Source organism: Anser brachyrhynchus, assembly GCF_964034855.1.
Source record: "Anser brachyrhynchus genome assembly, chromosome: 8".
Taxonomy (NCBI): Eukaryota; Metazoa; Chordata; class Aves; order Anseriformes; family Anatidae; genus Anser; species Anser brachyrhynchus.
In genome coordinates this window covers 10,827,269-10,848,182 of record NC_137702.1, presented here as the reverse complement: position 1 = coordinate 10,848,182, position 20,914 = coordinate 10,827,269, and the positions used below count along the sequence as shown (strand labels likewise).

The following is a 20,914-nucleotide window of genomic DNA, read 5'->3' as shown; positions in this document are numbered from 1 at the left end:
CCTCTCCAGCACCAGCTGTGGATGTACTGCTTGTAAAGGGGGCATGAGTCCCTCACCCCCACAAAGGGTCTCGGGCTTTTGGCATCTCATCACCTCCCTCCCCACTGACTAAAGCAGATCATTTATCTACAAGGAAATACGCCATTCTGCCTTGTAAGGCTGTTCGGCCAGGGACATCCCCTTCCAGCACTGTCCCTGCCCTCCTCCGGCACCCCATCACCCTGTCCCCTCTCCCAGACGACTCCTGTGATCGCCTCCAGCTCCTCTCCCCACTAAGGGGAACAGAAATCCCACAAGGAGCTGGCGGGATGGGGTAACCCCTCGCCCCCTCTGACAACACAAAACTGAGAATTACATGCATTACGGCTCGCCGGGCTCTTGGCACAGCCTGCGGGCTTGTTCCTCAGGGTGCTGAGCTCCTCAGGGTGCTGGGCTCCTCAGGGTGCTGAGCTCCTCAGGGTGCTGGGCACAGCTTCCCGTGCCGCTACAGATCAGCCCTGCGCGAGGGGAACCAAGTTCAGCCTCTCCTTGCAGGGAGAGGCCGCTCCCCGGCTCCAAGCCCGAGCTGCCATTAGTGTTTGCTTCGGCAGAGAGAAGGAGCGGCGAATCCTCCAGAGCAAAGGACAAGTGCAGCAATTAGGATGCAGGGGCTGCGGGAGCTGTTTAACAGCCCGACCCGCAGGTCAGTGCCGCCGACTCCCAGCCCCTGCATAAATATTGTATGAGGAGGGGAGAGGGGCCGCTACGAGCCACCCTCAGCGCCAGCCCTCCCCCCTCCGTCGCCACTCCGCAGCTCGCTAGATGCGCCGGCACCATTATCTACAGATGTGACAGTCGGGGAAAAGCACTCGAGTAACTAGGGGAATGGGAAGGGGGCTGCTCGGCGGAGCGGGAGCCCGCGGCCACGGGGCTGGGGCCCGTCCCCACCTCCTGCTGCCCGCTGCAGGGCTCTGCCCCGCGTGGCTCAGCACCAGCACAGCACTGGCAGCCCCTGAACGGGACCACAAAAACGCCAGCAGGGCAGGGAGCACGGGCTGCAACCGCCCCTTGCAAAGGTTGAGCAGGGGGGGCTGATTGCCAGCGCTGCTGAAGGACACTTCAGCCAGCTTTCCAGTTCCCTACCAGCATCTCTCCTTGAGCCTCCCTTTGGTGGGAGCTTCCCAGCAACGTAATGAGAGGCTTTAGAGCAACAGCCCCAGCAGCCTCCCTCCCTCTCCTGGAGCACATGCAGAAGGGACACAGCCCATGGAAGCAGAGGTTTTGCCAGATGGTCACATTACCATTAAGATCTCTACCGGCGCAGCCCTGCTGTCGGCCACCCCTCTATGCTGGGTGCCAAAGCCACAGCAGGCAACGTTGTTTAGACGTGGCCCCCACCTGAGCAGGTCCTCTGCTGTACAACTCCGCTTGCTCTTGTCCTCTCCTTCCTCTGCCCGTTCCTTTGCTGGAGGTGCCCATCGACTGCACGCTTGCTATGACGCTCTGCACAAATGCAAACCTCGTTTCAGGACTGCTAAGACTGAGGGCTGCCAAGCACAAGCAGCAGCGTACCAGTGTACCCACAAATTCCTAGGGCACGCAGCTAACAAACAGTCCTGCCCAGGGCAGCACACAAGGGCTGCGAGATGGGGAACGCAGCTTGGACACGCTCCTATCCCCGACACCCCCCCAGAAATGCCTCCCCTGCTTTGGGGCTGGCTGCTGACTCCGAGGCAGGCAGAAGCCTGGCCTTACCATTCTCAGCTTTCCTGAGCTCCCTGTGCAATTAATGGGCTTAATTATTGATGGCAAAGGCAGGGAAGGGAGGAAAGAAAGAAAAAGCCAACGAGAAGGGAATGATGTGGGGGTGGCAGGCGCCAAAGGTCTCCGAAGAGCTTCCCTCAGCCTAGAGCAGAGAAAGAGCCCCTAGCCACTCCGCAGCTCCCACGGCCCTGCTCTAATGCTCCCTGACATGCCTCTGAAGACAGCGAGCTGTTTGCAGTCACCACCGTGATTTGTTAGTAATTATTTTCACGGTGTCACATTGCTGTCACTCTCTTAACAAAGAGACAGGCAGCCCGAGGCTGCCTGCGAGAAAGAACCAGCAGAGAAAAGGAAGTGTCAGGCACCCAGGGATCCTCTTTGCTTCCCGGGTTTCATAACCACAGTCCTCACCAGCTTCTGAAGGAACTTCTGAGGAGAAGTGGCAAGTCAGAATCATCTCCCATCCTCGTCACAGCAAGAGGAATTAATTACTTAGCCCCCTCCTAATTTCATCTTACCTGTACACCCAGTGCAAGACCCAGGTGCTCAGAGCCCCTTAAGCCACCAATTTGCTTCAGGTCTGCAGCAAACACAAAAACTTTGGCAGTCGATGACTTTTAGCATTCTCCTAGCAAGCTCCGATTTCTTTTCACGTGGTCTTGCCATCAGACTGCGCTTCCGAAGCCCAGCAATCCTGACGGCAAAATCCCACCTCTGCCCACCACCCTCGCGCACATTAACCCCTCCACACCAGCCTCATTAATTCCATCACGCTGCTGGGCTCCGCGGGGCAGCAACATTTCACTTGGCATTTTGCAACGCCAGGGATCTCGGCGGCTTCCTCCCACCTGAAATACACAGCCTAGTGGCTTGCCGTCTCTCTTTTCTCGTAGACACCACGGTGACTTGACAAGAACCTCCCCCTTGAACCAGCTCCCACCCATTTCACACCTGCTGTGCAACCACCATCCATCCTTGGGCTAACGCGGCCGTCAGAGGTAATCACTCCTTCCCCAGGAACTGTGGAGCTTGCTTGGGCCCCCAAGGAATGGAAGCTATTTTGGCACCTGACGTGTCACACAATGTAAGGACAGAGAGATGAAAGACGGAGACACCTGGCCGGCCAGCCCTTAAAGCACCCTTGATCTCTATGCAGAAAGCAAGCAGACTTCCTCCAGAGCAGTTCCAAGTTTGAGTTGCAGCAGACAAGCGTTCTTCCCCTGCCTGCTTACTGACAATGCACAAGGGTCATTCCCTGCAGCCACGGGGAGACTGGGGTATTAATTCACCCTCTCAGCACAGGGAGGGTTTGGAAATATTAAGCCTCACCACCTAAGCAAAACCCGCCCGCAATTACCTGCATGGAAGAGCACCGACTCAGAGGGCAGCTCCTTTTCAGGGGTCCTTTTAATAACCCAGAAACGGCACATACGTGCTGTGAAGAATTAGGATCGCCATTGGGAAACTAAATGGTCCATAAAACGTAACGGCTCTCTCTGGCACGGGGAGCACAGCGAGCTGGAGGAGAGGTCTCGGCAGCCTCCCAGCGCCGGGTCTGCAGGGGACACGTGTGGCTCCACGCGGGGACGGCGCTGAGCCCAGGAGGATGCTGGCACTGAGACCAGCCCAACGCCCAGAGGGGAAAGGGGAAGCAGGGATGAGCAAGGGGCACCTACGGAGAGAAGATAAAGGACATCCCGGAATGCAGGTGCTGGGCAGATGGGAGGAGAAAAGCCCTGCTCAAAGAGAAGCAAACAAAGCTGGTGGGACCCAGGTAGGACAAAATGCTGGGCTGCAAGAGCTTCCTGCACGTGGCCCTGCCGGCACAGCGCACTGCATCCTCGTTCTTCTTCCCACCAAGTCCTCCACCCTGCTCTTCTGGGGGTACCACCTCCACCTGCCTCGCACCAACACCTGGTCCAGAGCAAGCTCCGAGCACAAGACACGGTCTTGGTGTGCCAGGCTGAGGGCAGCACGCTGGCCAAACACAGCAAAAGGTGACTGCAGCGCGGAACAGGCTTAGCTCAAAAGGTTAGTCTGCAGCTCGGGTGTCCCGCACGCACCCAGACATCCGCTCCTTGGGAGTCAGAGCGGCTGGACAACGCACAGGAGAATACGCTGGAGGGAAAATACCAGGGCTGACCTCAAGATGGCCCAGTAGGTCTTTGCCAGCCAGGAGCTTCAGGAGGAGAGGGACCGAACCCATCCAGGAAAATGGCTCCCACCAGGAAACAAACACGCAAACAAACAAAATGCTTTCCAGAAAGCTACTGAATTACACAAAGCTTGACTAGAAGACGACGCAGCTCCCAGGCTGGCAGTACTTTCAAGCAGAGCTCTGTAACCAGAGCAGCCACGGGAGCGCTCCTCCCAGCTAAGGCTCTGGGCAGGCAGCGCTGGTGCCAAGCCACGACCGCTTTGCCTCCGCTTGGAAGTCAGAAGAGCCGAGATCCAAAGGGAGAGAGCTGACATGTTAGCCCCAGCATGAAGCACTACAGCTGTCTAGAGCTAGGAAAATTAAGCTTTTTGAAGTAATAAAGAAGAGTTGCATTTTATGAAGCTACTCCTCATGCCACAGACAAGAAAACCCAGATGACAGAGTCTTCCAGTGGTTTATCCTCTACTGCCCTATGGTCAGCCAGCTCTTCACCTCCCCAGGGCACAGGTAACCATAATGTTGATTGCTATTAGAGGCCTCTCCGACAAGCACAGAGGGCCAGGGGTGTGCTTTTTACCAAATGCCCATTATAAATCCATTGGTTTTGAAGCCATTTTGACTGAATTCATTATAACACTGGACCCAGAATTCACCTGAGATTCTACCTTATTATTCTTCCTTACTGCACGAGCAGACAATACTGGGACCGCTGGCTTGCATTCGTCAGTGCAATTGTCCAAATATAGCCCGAGCTGCTTTATCCAGGAATGGAAAAACTCACCTTCTCCATTCATTACCCCACCTCAACGGCTCGTTGCTGGGAACGGAGTATTTCATGCAATGCCCATCCCATTTCCCCTACGCTGCAAACTGATTCCAAGTCCCTCCACCATCTTTCACACCGTTTCCAACTTCTTTGGTCCTAATTCCCAAGCAGCAGAATCCATGCTCCTCAGAGCACATCAGGCATCACGGCCCGATAAATCTGTGCCAACTACAGCCCTGACTGTGACAAACATCTTTGCTGTGATGCACCAGCCAAGAAGTAGACCCGAAGGTGACAGTCAATTGCACGATGATCCCCGTACAAAGATTTCACGTCCAAAGCTTAACGCAAAGGCACTTGCGGAGCCACACGTTGCAGAAGGTCTCGTGCAACCAGCACATTTCAGACAAAGGCAGGAACTGAAGACAGCTGGGGAACCGCTGCAGGGGGATAAGGAAAATAAGTGTGCTATACTCATTTTAAGTAAGCGTTGCACACTCTTATTTTTAAGGGGGAGGGAGGGGGGGGGACCTTAAAAATAAAACATTTATTTTGCATTACTGATATCATTTCCTTTAAAAACAAAAAGCTGGCCTGCGGGGTCACAGAAGCAAACGGGGTCAGCGCTACTCCCTGTAAGTGCTAGAGAAGAGCATGCTCATAAGGGTCCCTTGCTTAGCTCCAGCAATGCACTTTAGGATGTAATTACATGAACAACTCCATCAGCAAAGCTGACTCAAAAGGTTCCTGACCCTGGATATTCAGCCCCGTCCCTGCGCCATAGTTCACCACCCTCTTCTTGAGCCAATGTAGCCATGTGAAAGGGTACACCATGGGTTTGGTCAGCAAAACAATCCCCGCTAAAAGCAACAAAAATATAAAAAGCAACAAAAATAAGCTAATCCCAAGATTTTTAGTCGGAAAGGAATTATTTTCTTATTTTTAACCGCAGATTACTGTGTTATATTTCTGTTACCAGCTCTTCCCTGTTACTCTGAGCCCACGTCCTGCCCTGCTGCCACCCGACCAGCCCACCCTAAGGCTTCTCCTGCCTGTCCCCACTGCTACCCAAGCAGCTCCGCTCACGCACTTCAGGCTGCCTGCATTTCTCTCCCAGGAAAAGACTGCTGACGCCCTCCTGGCCCTGTGATAAAGAACAGCACGCACAAGGGACACCGACACCATCAATCTCTCCCTTGTGACCTCAGGCCAGTTCCAACCCGATCCTCCAGGACAGAAGACCAGGAGGAGCAACCTGCTGACACCGAGCAGGTCTGGGAAGGCAGGTGTCCTCCCAGCCGGCGCAACTTGCACAGGAAGAATTCAAACAGTGAGATAAAATTAAGCAGCGGTATAATTCATTGCTCAGAATTTACTAATATGCAACCCAGGAAGAGCACCAAGGGCCATAAACATCTCAAGGCACTTCACAGTGTTTTATCACTGTATTAGAGTACTTGCCTTTTAACATTTATTTAAGAAAATAAACTTCTGAGCAGTAGTTTCCTGTGAAGAAATAAATTAGCATGTTCTGATCAGCCACAGTACAAGCACCTCCGTGTTGGAGGTACACAGAGCAAAGCCTCCACACGTTTTTACCTATCTGATGCATTTGCAGAACGATCCAACCCTGGAAGGAGAATTAACTTGTGCTCCTGACGTTAAGGTGTCGGTCTGAGATTCAGACGTGGCTCAGCTCCTTTCTCTGCCTCTGACTGCCTGCGTGACCACAGGCACCTCGCCTAACCTTGCTGTGTCTCAGCTGTGTAGCTACAAACACGCAGCAAAAATTCTCCCCTCGGTCGCCAAGATTAATTCCCATTGTGCTTAAAAAGCAAGCAAAATGGTTCCACGCACAGAGGGAGGCAATTTGACATTTCAGAAGAGATAAAACCACGCTGAAGAGCTTACAATGCAAGGGCTCAACCCCGGCAGACTCCAAGTACCCTCTGTATCCAATAAAACCATCTCCCGCAGTCAGCAGCACGTTACCCTCACCACCCAATGCCACATCAACGCGATTTGCTTAATCACCAGTGGCAGTTGTGTCCTGGGCGCAGGGTGAGGTCCCAGCAGCAGAGCAGACTACGTCGGGTCTGAATCCGGCCCTGGAGCTTTTCAACTTGGAGGAGAACTTGCAACAGGCTGAAGGAATCCTCCCGCTGGGCCTGAGGACCGTGCGCTAACGAGGCTGTATCCCCGCTCATATTTTAGCTTGGCAGGTCTGGTGCTCCTTTCATCTTTTGCTTCAGGTAGCTCTCTTTAATTAATAACATTTCTGTGCCGGCGCAGGGAACTTTCCACCCAGAATGAATGGCCCTCTCTCATTAGAACCACGACTGTCATGATGTATTCAGGAGCAGGAGCGTGATTCACTCCCCTGTCTGGGAACGAGGGGTGCTGCTGGGGGGCGGCGGGGAGAAGAGTCTCTGTAATGAGTGACGGAGGTGTGCTGAAGTTGATGCGCGACTCTGGCGGCTTGAACTGCCTTGTCAGGACAAGCCTTCAGAAAGGTGATGTTCCTACTCAAGAGGTTTTCCTCATTAAAGAAATTGCATCTTAACAAGAGGGAAGGAGGGGAGGGGCGGCAGGAGAGCTGCTGTCTCCCCGACTCCAGCCCGGTTCACACGCAGCCGGAGCTGAAAGCCGGCTGACGCGAGCGCAGCCGGCAGAGACGAGCACTCCTTTTCTGAGCCCTCTCGTGCAGCAGCCAAATCCCCCAACAGGGACTTTCTCTCCTGTGTTGCACCAGACCCGTGAAGAATTCCCTGGTGGCAGGGCCGAGGACCTCAACTCATGCCTCCATGAGCCCTTCCCGGGTGCTCGTGTCCCCTTCCCTGCCCCCAGCTCTTTGTGCGCTCCCTGCTGCCAGAGGGAACCTGGGCAGAAACAGCTCTGTGATCTTCCACGAAAGCTCGGATGTTCAACAAAAATCAAGTCTGCAGCCACACACACAGTGCCTCGTTCCCTGGAGATCCTTGAGCCAAGCAAAGGTTTCACAGGTCCTTTAGCAGCTGAGAGCCATCCTGGATGCTACAGACCCAGACACCGCTAGACACCACCATCAGAGAGCAGTACCTTGACAGTCACCCTTTCTCTTGTGCTTTTCTTTGAGCCAAAAGTGCTACGCACGTTGCAGCAGGGTTATGTCCTCGCATCCACCACTGACAGGCTGGAAGGTTCCTCCCTTGTGTTCCAGCCGATACTCCCCACCCAGCTTGCTCGCCCTGCTGTGCTTCCCAGTGCCCTGGCACCTGCTGGAAACACCCACAGTAAAGAGGCCTGTCCAAAAAATACCATTTCTAGCTCTTGAAGAGCACATTCAGACTGAAGCCGACCTGTCCAGGTCTCTGTTGGAGAAGTCAGGAGCAAGGCTGCACGGTTTGCCACCAACAGCCAAGCTGAAGACAACGGAGAACAGGAACTACAGACCACACGAGCCACTGGTAAGAGGAGCACAGCTTGCTTCGCGGACAGCTACGCAAGCAGCTGTTATTGCTAAGGGAAGGAAGCTGAGAGAAAGAGCAGAGTCAGGAACGGACCTGCCCCAAATCACTGCTCCCCAGGCCAGGAAGCACTGCAGCAACACACGGGCCCTTTGTAGGCGGCAGCTCTTCAGCAAGGGGCAGCGTCGTGCTGTGGAGGAAGCATCAGTGCTGTGCCTTCAGCCTCCGAGTGCTGAGGACAACACACGGACCCTGAAACCTCACACGAGGGGCAGACGGATTGCATTTCGGCGTCCCACTCCCCCAGAGTGGGAGCACACAGAGCAGATGCCAGCAGGTATACCTTCACCCCAGAGCAACGGCCTTGTCCTTCCAGGTGCACTTCACCTCATTTTGCAGAATTCCTCTGGAACCCAGAGGGGTTTTCATCGTGCAACACTTCCAAGAGCACGCTCGGACAGGCAGCACCACCTCTCCTCTCGCTGCCCCAGTGCCTTCAGTGCCAAGCTTGTGGTCTCCACACACTAGAAGAAGGCACCAGCCACAAGTCTTTTAGGGAAGTACAGGGTAAGTCCCTGGAATACTCCCTAGATGTCCCACCTCTCTGAGGACGTGTCTATCTCCTGGTCTGAGCAGCCTTGTTTCAGCTCTGTGCCTTCCCTCTTTCAAAAGAGATGCTCAGTTCTGCTTTGCTAAACCCTATTTGGCGATGTGTCTAAACACACGCAAACTTAATTAGTTCAGGAGGGAGAGTCGGCATTTGTGGTGACGGATAAAAGTAATGGGAAACGAGACAAGTCAGAGCTGGCAGGGAGTCCTCACTCAAGCCCCATTCAGTGGCACAGCGCTAATCAGATGTGACGCCACACGCTGCTGCACCCAATCGGCGGCGGAGCGGCGCGATGCGCTCCTCACCGCGCGGCTGCAGCCAGGCTCCCTGTATCCGTGTGGTTGGAAACATGAAATTTATTTTCTGCTCTGCCCTGGAGACGCTTCAGGATTGAATTCTGAAGTTAATGGTTTAAAAAAAATTTTTAAAAGGAAGAGGGAGAAACGAACCACTCGCTGCAGCCTCGTGGCCAGGAGTGGAGTCTTCTTTTCCAGCTGACTAGTGAGGCACAATCCATGCGAGAGACCACTGAAAATGGTGAATCAAGTATCTCGGGTCCAGATCTGTGTGTCCTGCTGGGCCAGCTCACCCCACAACCTCTACAGCTCACCAGAAAGAGGACCCAGCTTCAGTTCTGTTTCTCCTACTACAGAGCTCTGAAGCAGGAAAAAAACCAGAAGGTTGCTCATTCCATGCAGACACTGAGTTAAGATGTCGTTACCTGGGAACCTCGTTATCCCACTGTGAAAGGGATGGAAAGATGGGCTTTGAGCACATGCAAATTACAACCCTGTTCCTCACAACCCTCGCCAAAAGCAGTGAACTGGACTCTCAGAACAGCGATACGAGAGTAAAGAGCTGAGAAAAGAGAACAGATGAGAAACGAAATTTTGGAACATCCTTGCAGCTGTTTTTGTGTGGGTCTCTAACAAAAGTTTAAGCATGATATACATATAAAAATACGTATTAATTCAAACCAGAGACAAAGGAATTGGCAATATACTCAGACACAAGTTCTGGTCACAGCCTCAGCAGAGACCCAGTAAATTCTGACTCAAAAGAGCATGGCAAATTTCTCATCTCCACTAGTGCTTGTGCTGCTGCTTCAATCCTCATATCTCATGTCTCACTAATCACACCAAGGAGAAGTAAGGAGCTGCCACTCTACAAAGACCACTCTGCAGGGAGAAAACCAGTGCTGATTGCTCCCAGGCTGTGTGCACTTTATTTAGGCTTCCAACCTGGGGAAACCAATGTCACAGGGAACACCAAGTAACACTACTAACGAGTTGTGGATGTCAGCTTAGCATTGTACGTGTCAAGTCCATGCTTTACCAGTGCGATAACAACAGGAGTCTTTACCCAGCACGGTGAGGAAATGAAAAGCTGAAGCGAGATTACAGCAACCCAAGTGAATTCAGCACAATGACACTGATCTGCAAATATCTTACAGATTAGACTAATTTAATTCTTAAACACAACTCCACTTTTTAAAAAATATCACATTTTCAGGATGCTGATCTAGCTGTTTTCGTAATGAAACATGCGCATACACCAACACTTGTAGATCCCAGTCCCCACCTGGTACTCCCTCGATCCCAGTCACCCAGCTGATGGACATGACCTTAACAATAAGAACACCGATGAAGCGTGCCAGACTTGGCTCGTACTCTTTCCAAAGGCTACTCTGATTCACATCCAGTTAACGTGCCAAGATGACAGAGAGAAGGCCTTGCATGTCAAAGTCAGGTAAGGACCATTGCTTGATTTGGGCGTACAGTAATGGTGTTCATTCATGCGCTCAGATACCCATCCCTTTGGAAAATATATTGGATAAAACCAGAAAACATGACAAAGCCCCGGTTTAAACCTTTCTTGGGGTTATGAAAGGATTCATTTGCTATAGGGATTATCCTAGGCAGTGATCTGGCACTATGCCTAGCACCTACCTGTCTTCTTAAACAACCCTCCACTCCCAATTATGCACGGCAAACAACGATTTCCCTGAAAAACAAAGACTAGGGACAGTCGGAGGCTTGTAAGAACAAAGACATCCACACTACAGGCAAGCATGGAGCAGTAAAGCCCAGAAAAATCTCCCTCCCCTTCCATACTCACATCACTTTCAAATCCCAGTCTCCACAGGTCACAAAAATCGACTTGACGCTGGGATCTAAGAGGCCTTCCTTCGCCATCCACTCGTCAACCCTCTGAAAGGAAGGCAAGAAAAGGGGATGAGTTTTGCAGAGACAGGCCGAGCCACAACAGTTAAACTCAGATAAGCTGCTTGCAATCAAGAGAGAAGAAAATTGTGATCTTATCCACCACTCTCCCTCTCTCTCTCTCTTCTCTTTGCTTGCCATCTGAACAACAGCACGTTTGGACCTTTGAAGATTTCTGATAGGAGACATCAGGCAACCAGAGCGGAGATGATCTTATCAGACATCGCAGCTGTGCTGCTCGCAGAGCGGTGGAAGTTGTGCAGCATTAACGGGATGATACAGCCCTGCTGTTACTTGCCATACCTCTACTTCAGCTCTCCCTGGACCAAATGGGCTTGTACTAAGTATAACCTGTGTCCTCTCCAGCCAAGAGGAGCACACTTATTTCTTGAAGCTCTCCAGTGCGGCCTGGGGGAGGGAAGAAGCCAAAGCAAGTGGCTCCAGCGCGGCTCTCCAGGCATCAGGCTGGGAACTGAAGGGAATCGGGCAGCAAAACAGAACTGAGAAAGAGATTCCGACTACCTGCTTTGATATCCATGGAAACACAAGCATCCTGCGATGGTGTCCCTCACCCACAGCATTTCTGACATGCTCCAACTCATACAGCTCAAAGGGAGAGGGGGAGACATAAAGGCTGGGCACACCCAAGCCCCGCGCAGCAGTAACAGGCAGAGCCACGTGCCCCCCTCCTCTCCAGGCTCGGCCTCTCCTTACAGCTCAGAGTTCAGCATGGGTTTGAAGTGAGCCCAGTGCTCCTGATAAACTTCCCACAGGGACAGACGTTCTGGATCCACTTCAGAAATTGGCCACATGAACCTGGAGGACGCACGCCCACCTTGGGGAGTAACCAGGCAGAACTACCTTAGGGCCAGCCCCTCTCACGCCCATCCGAGAAGACCCTTATTCCAGCTAAGCTAGGAAATCCTTGCCATCAGCTGCCCCAAATCCTCTGGAAGCAGGTGACAGGCAATCGGCTGCTACTCTGCAGCCTCACTAGCAGCATTTCCAGTGCTTCAGCGGGAGAAATCTCTCCTCTTCCCATCACTCGACACCTTCAGCTCCTGAACAAACAAGCACGCCCCAGAAACTGTCTGACCCGAATCAGATTTTAACCTAGAAACGTGCAGCTGTGCTAACACCTTCTCAGTCCAAATACAAGCCCTACAGAGATGCCTCCACGCTCCGTGACACTCCCGTGGGATCAGAGCAGACCATTTCCTGCAATACCCCAGTGACAGCACACATTTGCCCATCGAGGCAAAGGTGATCCCTCCTGGGGCTGGTAGCAGGCACGGCCACGTGTGCTTAGGGCCACGTGCCGCTGACACACGCTGTCTGCAGGACAGGGAGAGCCGCCCCAAAAGCAGAACCCAGCCTCCTGCCCCCAGGGACCTGCGCCTCCCTCGGGCCGTCGGGATCTCGTGGCCAGGCTCCCGCTGCAACCTGCCTGAACTCCCTGATGTGAGCGCCCGCGAAGCGCTGTCTCCATGGAGGATTTTAAAGCCTTTGATTTGATTTCCACACATAAGCAATCGTTGCAATTATTCTGATTAGGAACAATTAGGTAACACAGAGGTGGAAATCCTGACAGAGACAATGCATCGAACGGCAACCTGCAGCCCGAGCGGGCTCTGCTTGAGGAGGTTTCCTTCCCTATTTGACTACCAACAAAAGCTATTGATGGAGAAATACTCCCAAGCTAATTAAGCCCTAAATGCTGTAGGAATTCAGCATTAAGCAGATGGCATTATTAGGGCTATATCTGCATTCGCACATCCTCCAGATTAGATTTTAGAGGCATTTTCCTTCTATACTACGTGTATTATCGAGCATTTAAACAGGTAGAAAAAAATAATTTAATAAGGTGCTGAGGGAGGGAAAGAAAAAAAGAAGGCAGAGCTCCCAGAGCAGTGATCTCGAGCAACGTCTTGGTGCTTTAAAACTGGCTCAAGCGAGATCGCCTCTTCTCCTATCTACTGGCAGGAGTTTGGATATCTTGTCAGTACCCTTGACATGAACAGCTGGAGATGACAGATCAATGGTTCAATACTCTCAGCAGCGTGTCACTGACGTGACAGCAAATGTTATTCTAATGAAGCTGTAATCATAGTCAAATTACGCGGTTCGATTCTCAGCAAGGGGAGGGGGTGCAGGGAGCGAGCTGAAGGGAGGGCGACAGGAGCAGAGGTCAGAGGTGAGGAAATAAAGGTTACTCTGCTTACCTCAAGCACTTGCTGGAGGCTGGGCTGCCCATCCACCATGCCTTGAATAATCCCAGTCAGCTGAAACGAGAGACAAACAGAAAGCAGGCGTCAGAGCGGCACTCAAAAGATCATTAGAAAGGTCTCCTCTCCTGTCCATCTCCCTGCGACCAAAACACGCTCCCGTGACCCAAGTGGGCATATTGCTGAGGGGCCAGCGCAGCAGAGCCGCGGGCAAGGGCAGAGCTCCATCCCAAAAGCAGGACAGCAGGGGGGCTCCTGCCCACACCACCAAGCAGCGAAATCCCACAGGGCAGGACACGAGCAGGGAGCCATGGTACGGCTGCACGTACCGACACGATGCCCCAAATGCCGCCCCCCTTCTAGATCTCCGGTATTGAAGCTGTCCCGAATTACCCAGGCAGGGCAACTACTGGAGGCTCTGGGCATGGCCCTGCTACCAGAGCGACACCAAAATTGTGGTGTTAGATAAACTGCATAGACCACTGCTGGTAAGCCAGGACCACAGCGGATCCATTCATCCTCCGCTGTGCTGGGCAGCAAAAAATCGTACCTGGACAGCCTGGCTGTCTAAAGGTAGGGCACACGCACAAAAAGATGCGGTCTCATGCGTCTTTGCCCGCGTCTGCCCAGGCTAGCTCGAGGCACACAGAAAACAGATAATTTTTCTGTCTGCCTTCCAAGTGACAAAACTGTCTTTTAACATATTGAATATCGGAGGTCAGTAGCTTGCCATCAATGCACCCAAGTAATTAAAAAAATCATTATCAAAACGAGCGCACACTACGGTATTTCGCTTCATCTGGCGCCTTCCTCAAGCTACACACACCCCGCACGTTTTCGTGTTTTCGTAACGCGGAGCTCCGCCGCAGCCAGGCCGCATACCCTGCCACCTGCACGTGGTGCCGCGGCCCCGGGAGCTGCAGCATCCACCCGAGAGCATCCTGCGGGCACCTTCCCTGCAGGGCAGGGCTCAGCCGATGTGCACAGCACGAACCCTGTCCCAAACCGTAGGGCTAAGCTTCATTAAAAGCACGGCAGCTGAAAGCAGCTCAGCTGCTCCCACCTCTCTGTTTCGTTGGCGCCTCGGCTTACAGCACTGAACTCGGAAGGAAAAAAAAAAAAAAAAGAAGAGATTAAACTCCAATTAAACTGTAATTACATTTAATGAATACCAAATACCTGACTCACTGAATAAACTGTAAGTGGAAAGATTATTTTCTCATCGTGACTTCCATGGAATGGTAATATATACCTTTTAGGGAAAGGATTTTAATTTTAAGGATGTAGAGTTCCTCTAGGTGGGTTTCTCAAGTTCATCAAGCCATTATGAGGTGGAATTTTAAGGAAGTGGAGAGACACACACACTCTTATATTCCAGAAACTGTTTTTATATTAATCTGTATTTTAATTGGGTAACAGCTGCTGCCTACAGACTTCCCGTATTCTAGGAGGCAAATAGATTTAGGAGATTAACGCGTGGCTCTTCAGAGCATTTTTTAAAGCTCACCGCCTTGTTTCTTCCTTCCCTCGCTGTCCTCTCCAGGCATTTGCCCGGCAGAGGTGGGCAGCTCACCTCCCGCAAGGCGCTGCCTCTGGCTCTCAGGGCAGCTCAGACCAAACCCCTGGGAGCAGATGACAGACGAGCATCTGGGGAGATGACAGGCACCTCCTGGTGTCACAGCCTGCGCCAACGTAAGCGGCTTCTGCTGCTCCTGGTACCTTCAGGACCGCACAGCTCAGCGCCACAGCCCCGACGGCGGGGCGGATGGGGTGGGATGCCCTAACCCAAGCTTCTCAGGAGGACGGAGGGACGGGCAGGTGGCCGCAGGGGCTCTGAGACCCACCAAAGAGTCGCTGCTTGATCTCACAAGGCTCCTTCCCTCCTCGGCTGCCAGGCCAAGCGAGGCACCAGCTCACCCGCACAGGAGGACGTCCCCACGCACACGGGATTCACGCTGCAGGAACCGCTACAAAGGGCTACACCCGCCCCGCGGGCGCATTTCGGTTCAAACCGGTGCCCAAAAGGGACCAGATTTCTCCCCTCTCACGCTTTCCGATCCTTTCTGTTCTCGGCTGTGTAAGTCACCTCTAACACCCACCCCAGTGCCTCGGGTTTCTGCGGCGCCGTTTGATCTTGCAGTTTTGATAAAATATAAAAACATAAAATTGCACAATTGTAAAGTTTCACTGGCGATCCCAAGAAGCACATGGTGCTTGGGAACATAAACAAGCTATAAGGCATTTATCTTGCTGTACTTTTATTGTCTGTTCCTTCAGCAAAAAAATCAATAAAAATTAATCATAAAAAGAGAGCAAAGTACCACGAAAAAGCCTGTACAAGCACCTTGTGTGTAGAAGGAACCTCTCACTTAAGCTCCTGGCACGAGCTTTCTTGGGCATCGGACAAACCACCTGCATCTTCCCAAAGGGTGCAGGGAGCTTTTTGTACCTAGCAGCAGCTTCTGACCACCTGCGAGTGCTTTCCACCTTCTCTGCCGAAATGTTTGGCACACCTCTCACCGTAACCAAACCTTATGGAGTCGTGTTTTACAGAGCCAGGTGAAGACAGAAGGGAGCAGACCAGGGCTACAGAACGAACCAGCACGGAAGGCGTGCTCCTGGCCACTGGCATGGGAGGTCAGAGGGACCTCCTGCAGCCAGGGTACAGCACAGACACACCAAAACCTAAGCACAGAGATGCCCCGAGGGTGACCGTGAGCTCTCCACCTTGCAGACGCCCTTCCCATGCGGCGCTGTCTTCAAGAAGAGGAAAGATGAGAAAGGCTCCAGGCTGGGGGTGTAACACCAAGCGAGCCCGGTAATCCTTCCACCCGCAGTCTGTCCCAAACAGCCCGACTGCTTCCTGCCAAAGCAACGAGCAGAGAGGGGAAACCAGCAGCACAGCAGCCAGGCGCTCATGCAATGTCAACACCGCTGCCTTTGCTACAGAGTTTATCTGGGAAACCATCGTATTTCTACTCCAAGACAGTTTGCTGATTACCTAAGCACTTGTCTCTGGTGTACAATCTGATAATCAGGCCCGGTCTTTCTTTGTAGACAAAGAGGCCAATAAATCTCACCCTTTGTAAGTAGAGGTGCCTAGACAAAGCCCTTTACTGGCATTTAGCAAATTGGGTATTTTTCAGAAAACAGAAAGCAGCTGAAAGCTGAAGGCAAGCGCTGGAGCCGTGCAGGCAGTGGCTGCTGGGGAGCTGGATGCAGGGCAGAGCCAGCCGTGCTGGGGGGCTGCCTGGCCACATCAGGTCCCCCCGGCACTACAGCCTTTGCAAAAAGCAGCTGCAAGTGACAGAGGGATAAATAAACAGCGGGAGGAAGGACACGGCTGAAACGGTATTTCAGCGCGAGTTAATTAGTGAGATGACTTCTCTGGAAATCAGATGACACACAAAACTTACGTTTGGGGCCTTTCTCTAGAAGGTAACATTGCTCTTAGCAGAGATCAGGTGCAACTGGGAGATTTATCACAGCACACGTTTTGCAAGCATTCAGCCAGAGAGTCTCATGCGGATAGGGACAGCCCAGGTAGTTGTCCAGCCTTCCACTACTACAGTTGCAAAACTGTTTCCATTATAGCTATAAATGTGTGAAAACGGAGGGCTTTCTGAAAGCCCTTCTCCTGAGAGTAATGTTTTCCGGGCTTAGTCTTTTTTTTTTTCTTCCTTTTAGTTTAAATAAAATACCTTTGCCTGGGTTTTAGTTACAGCAGAAGGAAAAAAAGAAAAATGTGTGTATATATATATATATGTTGTATTTTCTTATTAATTTATTTTTACAATGTGCAAATACAGAAGGGGCCAGCTGGTCCTGGAAGAGGCTTCACTTAACACACGGGAGCCATTTTTCTTCAAACTAGTGCGTGGAGGACAAGCATGTCAAAGGCCAAAACCTGCAGCTGCGGAGGCTGTAGCAAACACACCGTGGTGTCAATGAGCCTGGATGAGACCAGGCCTGAACAAAAGACTTGGATACCCTGATCCCACAGTCAGTGCTTTAGTAACTGAGTTGGCCAACGTCGGAACAGTGAAGTAACAGGAAAAAAAAACAAAGCAAACAGAACTTACAAACTCTGTGCTGACAGCTACAGCAGGGAGGAAGTGCTCACTTGCAGAAACAGTTAACTTTTTGCGTTGAATGAATGAATGAATAAAAATAAATCAACTCCCCTTTCCTTTGAACCATCAGGAATCACATTTACCCAGTTCCTTGCATGCTGCCCTCATCCTTTCATCCCTGTCTCAGGAAAGGTGGCTGCAGCTCCAGAGCAGCTGTCCTCGGCAATGAGGAACCAAGGAACAAGATGCCACTTCTCCAGCAAGCATTTCGAGTACCCCGCAAGCACAACATCAGTCTTAAAATTATTGATGTTGGTTATCTTACCACGCTGAGGGGCTCATCAAACCGCACTGGAGAGTCACAGCCTCCGAACCATGGAGCAATACTACATGTCCTCCCCTTGGCCCACGCTCTCTTTGACCCTCCCCACCAACAAGCACATGGCACAATCACAAAGCTTACAGAGAGGCTGCAGCATTTTGTGCATCAGCTAACGCGCAGCAGTGCTTTCATTTTGCGGTCACCCAGCAATATCTTCGTTAGTCATAAATAGAACTGATATTAGCTAGCAGATCATAACCAGAAACACTTATTATGAACCCAAATGGAGGCCTTTGCATGCGACTACAAGGACATAAAATGATTCCCCTCGTCCTTAACATGAGGCTGACATGCCACCCTGCCTTGCTGCTGCACTGTAAAGAGGCGGCCCCGACCCCGGTGCAATGGAAACCTGCTCCCCATGGAGACTCTCGGAGCACCAGGGAACCTTTGCACTTTACCTCTGTGCAGAAGGGCGTAAGCTGGGGATGCACCACAGGCTGAACATACATGTGAAAGGTGGATTCGATCTCCATCGTCCTGCCATTCAGCTTCAGGATAGGGAATTCGATGATCTCCTGCATAGGACACAAAGAAAAGCAGCTGTTCATTTAAACCAAACAAAAAAGGAAGCTGGAAACGATCCATACTGGATGGCCGTAAGAAGAGGGGCCTGACAACCCCCCACAAAACCCAAGAGGAAGCTCCGTGCTGCGAGTGGGAAGTACTGCAGGAGCCCAGAGCACAGCTCGTGCTGCCAGCACGAAGGAGCACGGTGTGGATGCTGCCCAGGATGCTGCTGAGCCTTTCGAGAGGAAGATGGACCAGCACCACTCGCACGTGGTGCCCTGGGAACACGGAGTTGCGTTTGCAGTGGGGTCACGTCTGTTCCGCAAGGACATCCCAGGGGCTGCCTGACGCCCAGTGCCACCCTCTCCACCTCACGCCGCTTTTGGAAGGCACCAGGACAACAGGAGCTCCTTCACACTTGCAGGCTCCTGCACGAAGCACCTCCTTCCCAGGAGAGGCTGAAAACGGAGGCGCATGGAGCACAGGGGGAGGAGAGGAACTGGGAGCCCCCCCCCAAAGCACCCCTACGGAATACAGCACAGCAGCGAGCCCTGCTTCATTCTCCTCTGTGCAGCCGATTTATGCTGATAGGGAAATAAAAACGTTCTTCATCAGAAGAATGTTCGGTCATTTGAATAATCAGCAATCAAAAATTTACACGGACCTGTTAATAAAAAGTTTAAACAAATTCGGTTACGATGGATTTCACAATTATTAAAAAATATGCTTGGAATTAAAAAAGCCGACCGCTGAATAAAAGCGATAAAATCCTTTGTGTTCGCGCCCCTCCTTCCTCGCTCCTCTCCTCCTTCCAGTTTAATGTAAGAGGAGAAGTGACAATTTGTTTGGTGTCTTTAAAGAATAATTTGTCTATGTTATTTAATAGAGATGCATGGCACCAAGGTTCTGGAGTGCAAATGAGCCCGCTGAGTGATATCCATGCAACAAGCCTCTCAAATCACTTCTGGAGAGAAACAGGGAGAGGGAGAGAGAATAAAAAAAAATATTGCTTTTTAATATTCAAAAACAGTTTGCAAAATTTAATCAAAGCAGAGCAAAAGCTAACATTTTTACCACTTTGACATTTTTATTAGCGCTTTCATAAATTTTTAAAACATGAATGGAATTAGTTTAACAACAAAAAAAACTGCCTGAAAACATCTGGAAGAGACAAATAAGAAATAAAAAAAAAGGAAAAAAAACCCTAACTCCTGCGAGTAAAATTAGCATGTAGAAAACGCAGTCGCTGCAGAGGAGCTGACACAGTTTTTGGACCCTGGCTGCAACCCCCGTGACCCACAGGCGGAAATTATCGTGAGGTCACATATAGGAGCTGCTGACATCACCACCCCAGCAGGCAGAGCGAGGCCGAGAGGATGGGTGGGGAGATGGAAATAACAAATAATTCAGATAGCCGGGGGAAACACCCAGCATCCCTGGTGGGGAGAGCCCGCGGGTGCCGTGTACCTGGTCCTGACTAGGGCGTGCTGCAAGGGGCATGTGCCTGCCGCGATGGGAAGCTGGAAAAATAGGGAAAATAAAATGTTAGTGCTGAAATGCCCAGGTGCAGACACTGAGAAGTCAAACGGTTTCCCCAGGGCCAGCTATGCTGTACGCAGCACTCGCGTACACGAAGAGAAGAGGTTTGGGAGCACCCTTTCCCTCTGACAGCCACCAGGAGGGACCAAGTTTCCCACTGCTGGGAAGGGGCAGGGAGGAGGACGCAGAGGTAAAATGCCTGTGCATCGCCCAGGTCGCCTGCTGTGGTGCAGCCGAAGTCCCCAGCTACAGCCACGCAGGATCTGCCGTGGAGACAGGAGAACCTGACTGACCGAGGACACGGCTGCGTGGGGCGCTCCCTTCAAAACAACCACACGGACGGACACCGATCACCGCACGTATCTGTTCAGAAGGCAAATGGAGTGTAAAGTTCAGATCCAACGGACAGGACAGCGTAACAGAGCCAGCTTTAACCCAGCACAGCACCACCCTGCCCACCAAACACCGCACCCGGTCCCAAAAGGGGGCCGGGGAAGCCGCCCTGGAGGTCTGCACCCCGTGCACGGGGTGACCAGGCGAGCCCGCGGCAGGGCGAGGAGAGGGCTCTGCCCCCAGAGAGGGGCAGGCGCAGGCTGGGTGTCACAGCAGGGCTGCGCTGCAACGCACGGCTCGGTCCCACGGGACCGGCAATGTCCTCAGGGGCCATCAAGTGGCTGGATGCGAAGCGAGGCTGAAAGACAGCCCCGCCGCTGATCTGATGCACAAAGGCGTCGCCCGCCTCCAAGAACCAAAGGCAAAAAGCACTTCCAGGAGGGCCGGATTAAAACAGAGGGAGGAAATAAAAAAAAAATAAAATAAAAAGCTCTACTAAAAAAAAAAAAATGTGGAAAATTTAACAATATCCAGCGTTACCGCAGGGCTGGGGGAAGCGTGCGGCCAGGCAGCCGGGGTGGGACCCGTGGAGCAATTCGAACGTCTCGGGAGAAGGAGCGGCAGCTCTTTTGGGCTTATTTGGTCAGTTTTTTAAGCGAGCGGTAAAGGACCTTTCCCAAAAGGCTGTTTATCTGCACGCTTCCTCTGGCGGAGATTTTTCCAGTCTCTGGCAATGTTTGCTCCACTGGTATCTAAGGCAACAGATACCAGCCCCATGAAATCAGCCCCACTCCTCACTAACGACGTTAGCCAGTCCTGCAATGAAATTTAACCTGTGACACTGCTGTACTTTTCATTTAAACTTTCATTTGGAGAGAAGCAGTGTTTGGAGACCCTGCAGTTTGTC

At 52.0% G+C, this 20,914-nt stretch overlaps 1 protein-coding gene across 10 annotated transcripts in view; it reads right to left on the bottom strand.

Annotated features, from left to right (window-relative positions):
* The window catches only part of ERI3 (ERI1 exoribonuclease family member 3), a 118,135-nt gene that overhangs the window by 76,808 nt on the left and 20,413 nt on the right, over window positions 1-20,914 (bottom strand). For all 10 annotated transcript variants that reach the window (XM_080603439.1, XM_080603431.1, XM_080603438.1 and 7 more), the window contains 3 exons: window positions 18,027-18,143; window positions 13,168-13,227; window positions 10,842-10,933 (listed from right to left, as the gene is read on the bottom strand). In XM_080603439.1, coding sequence (XP_080459565.1) covers window positions 10,842-10,933; window positions 13,168-13,227; window positions 18,027-18,143 — 269 coding nt within the window. The remainder of the gene's footprint in view (window positions 1-10,841; window positions 10,934-13,167; window positions 13,228-18,026; window positions 18,144-20,914) is intronic.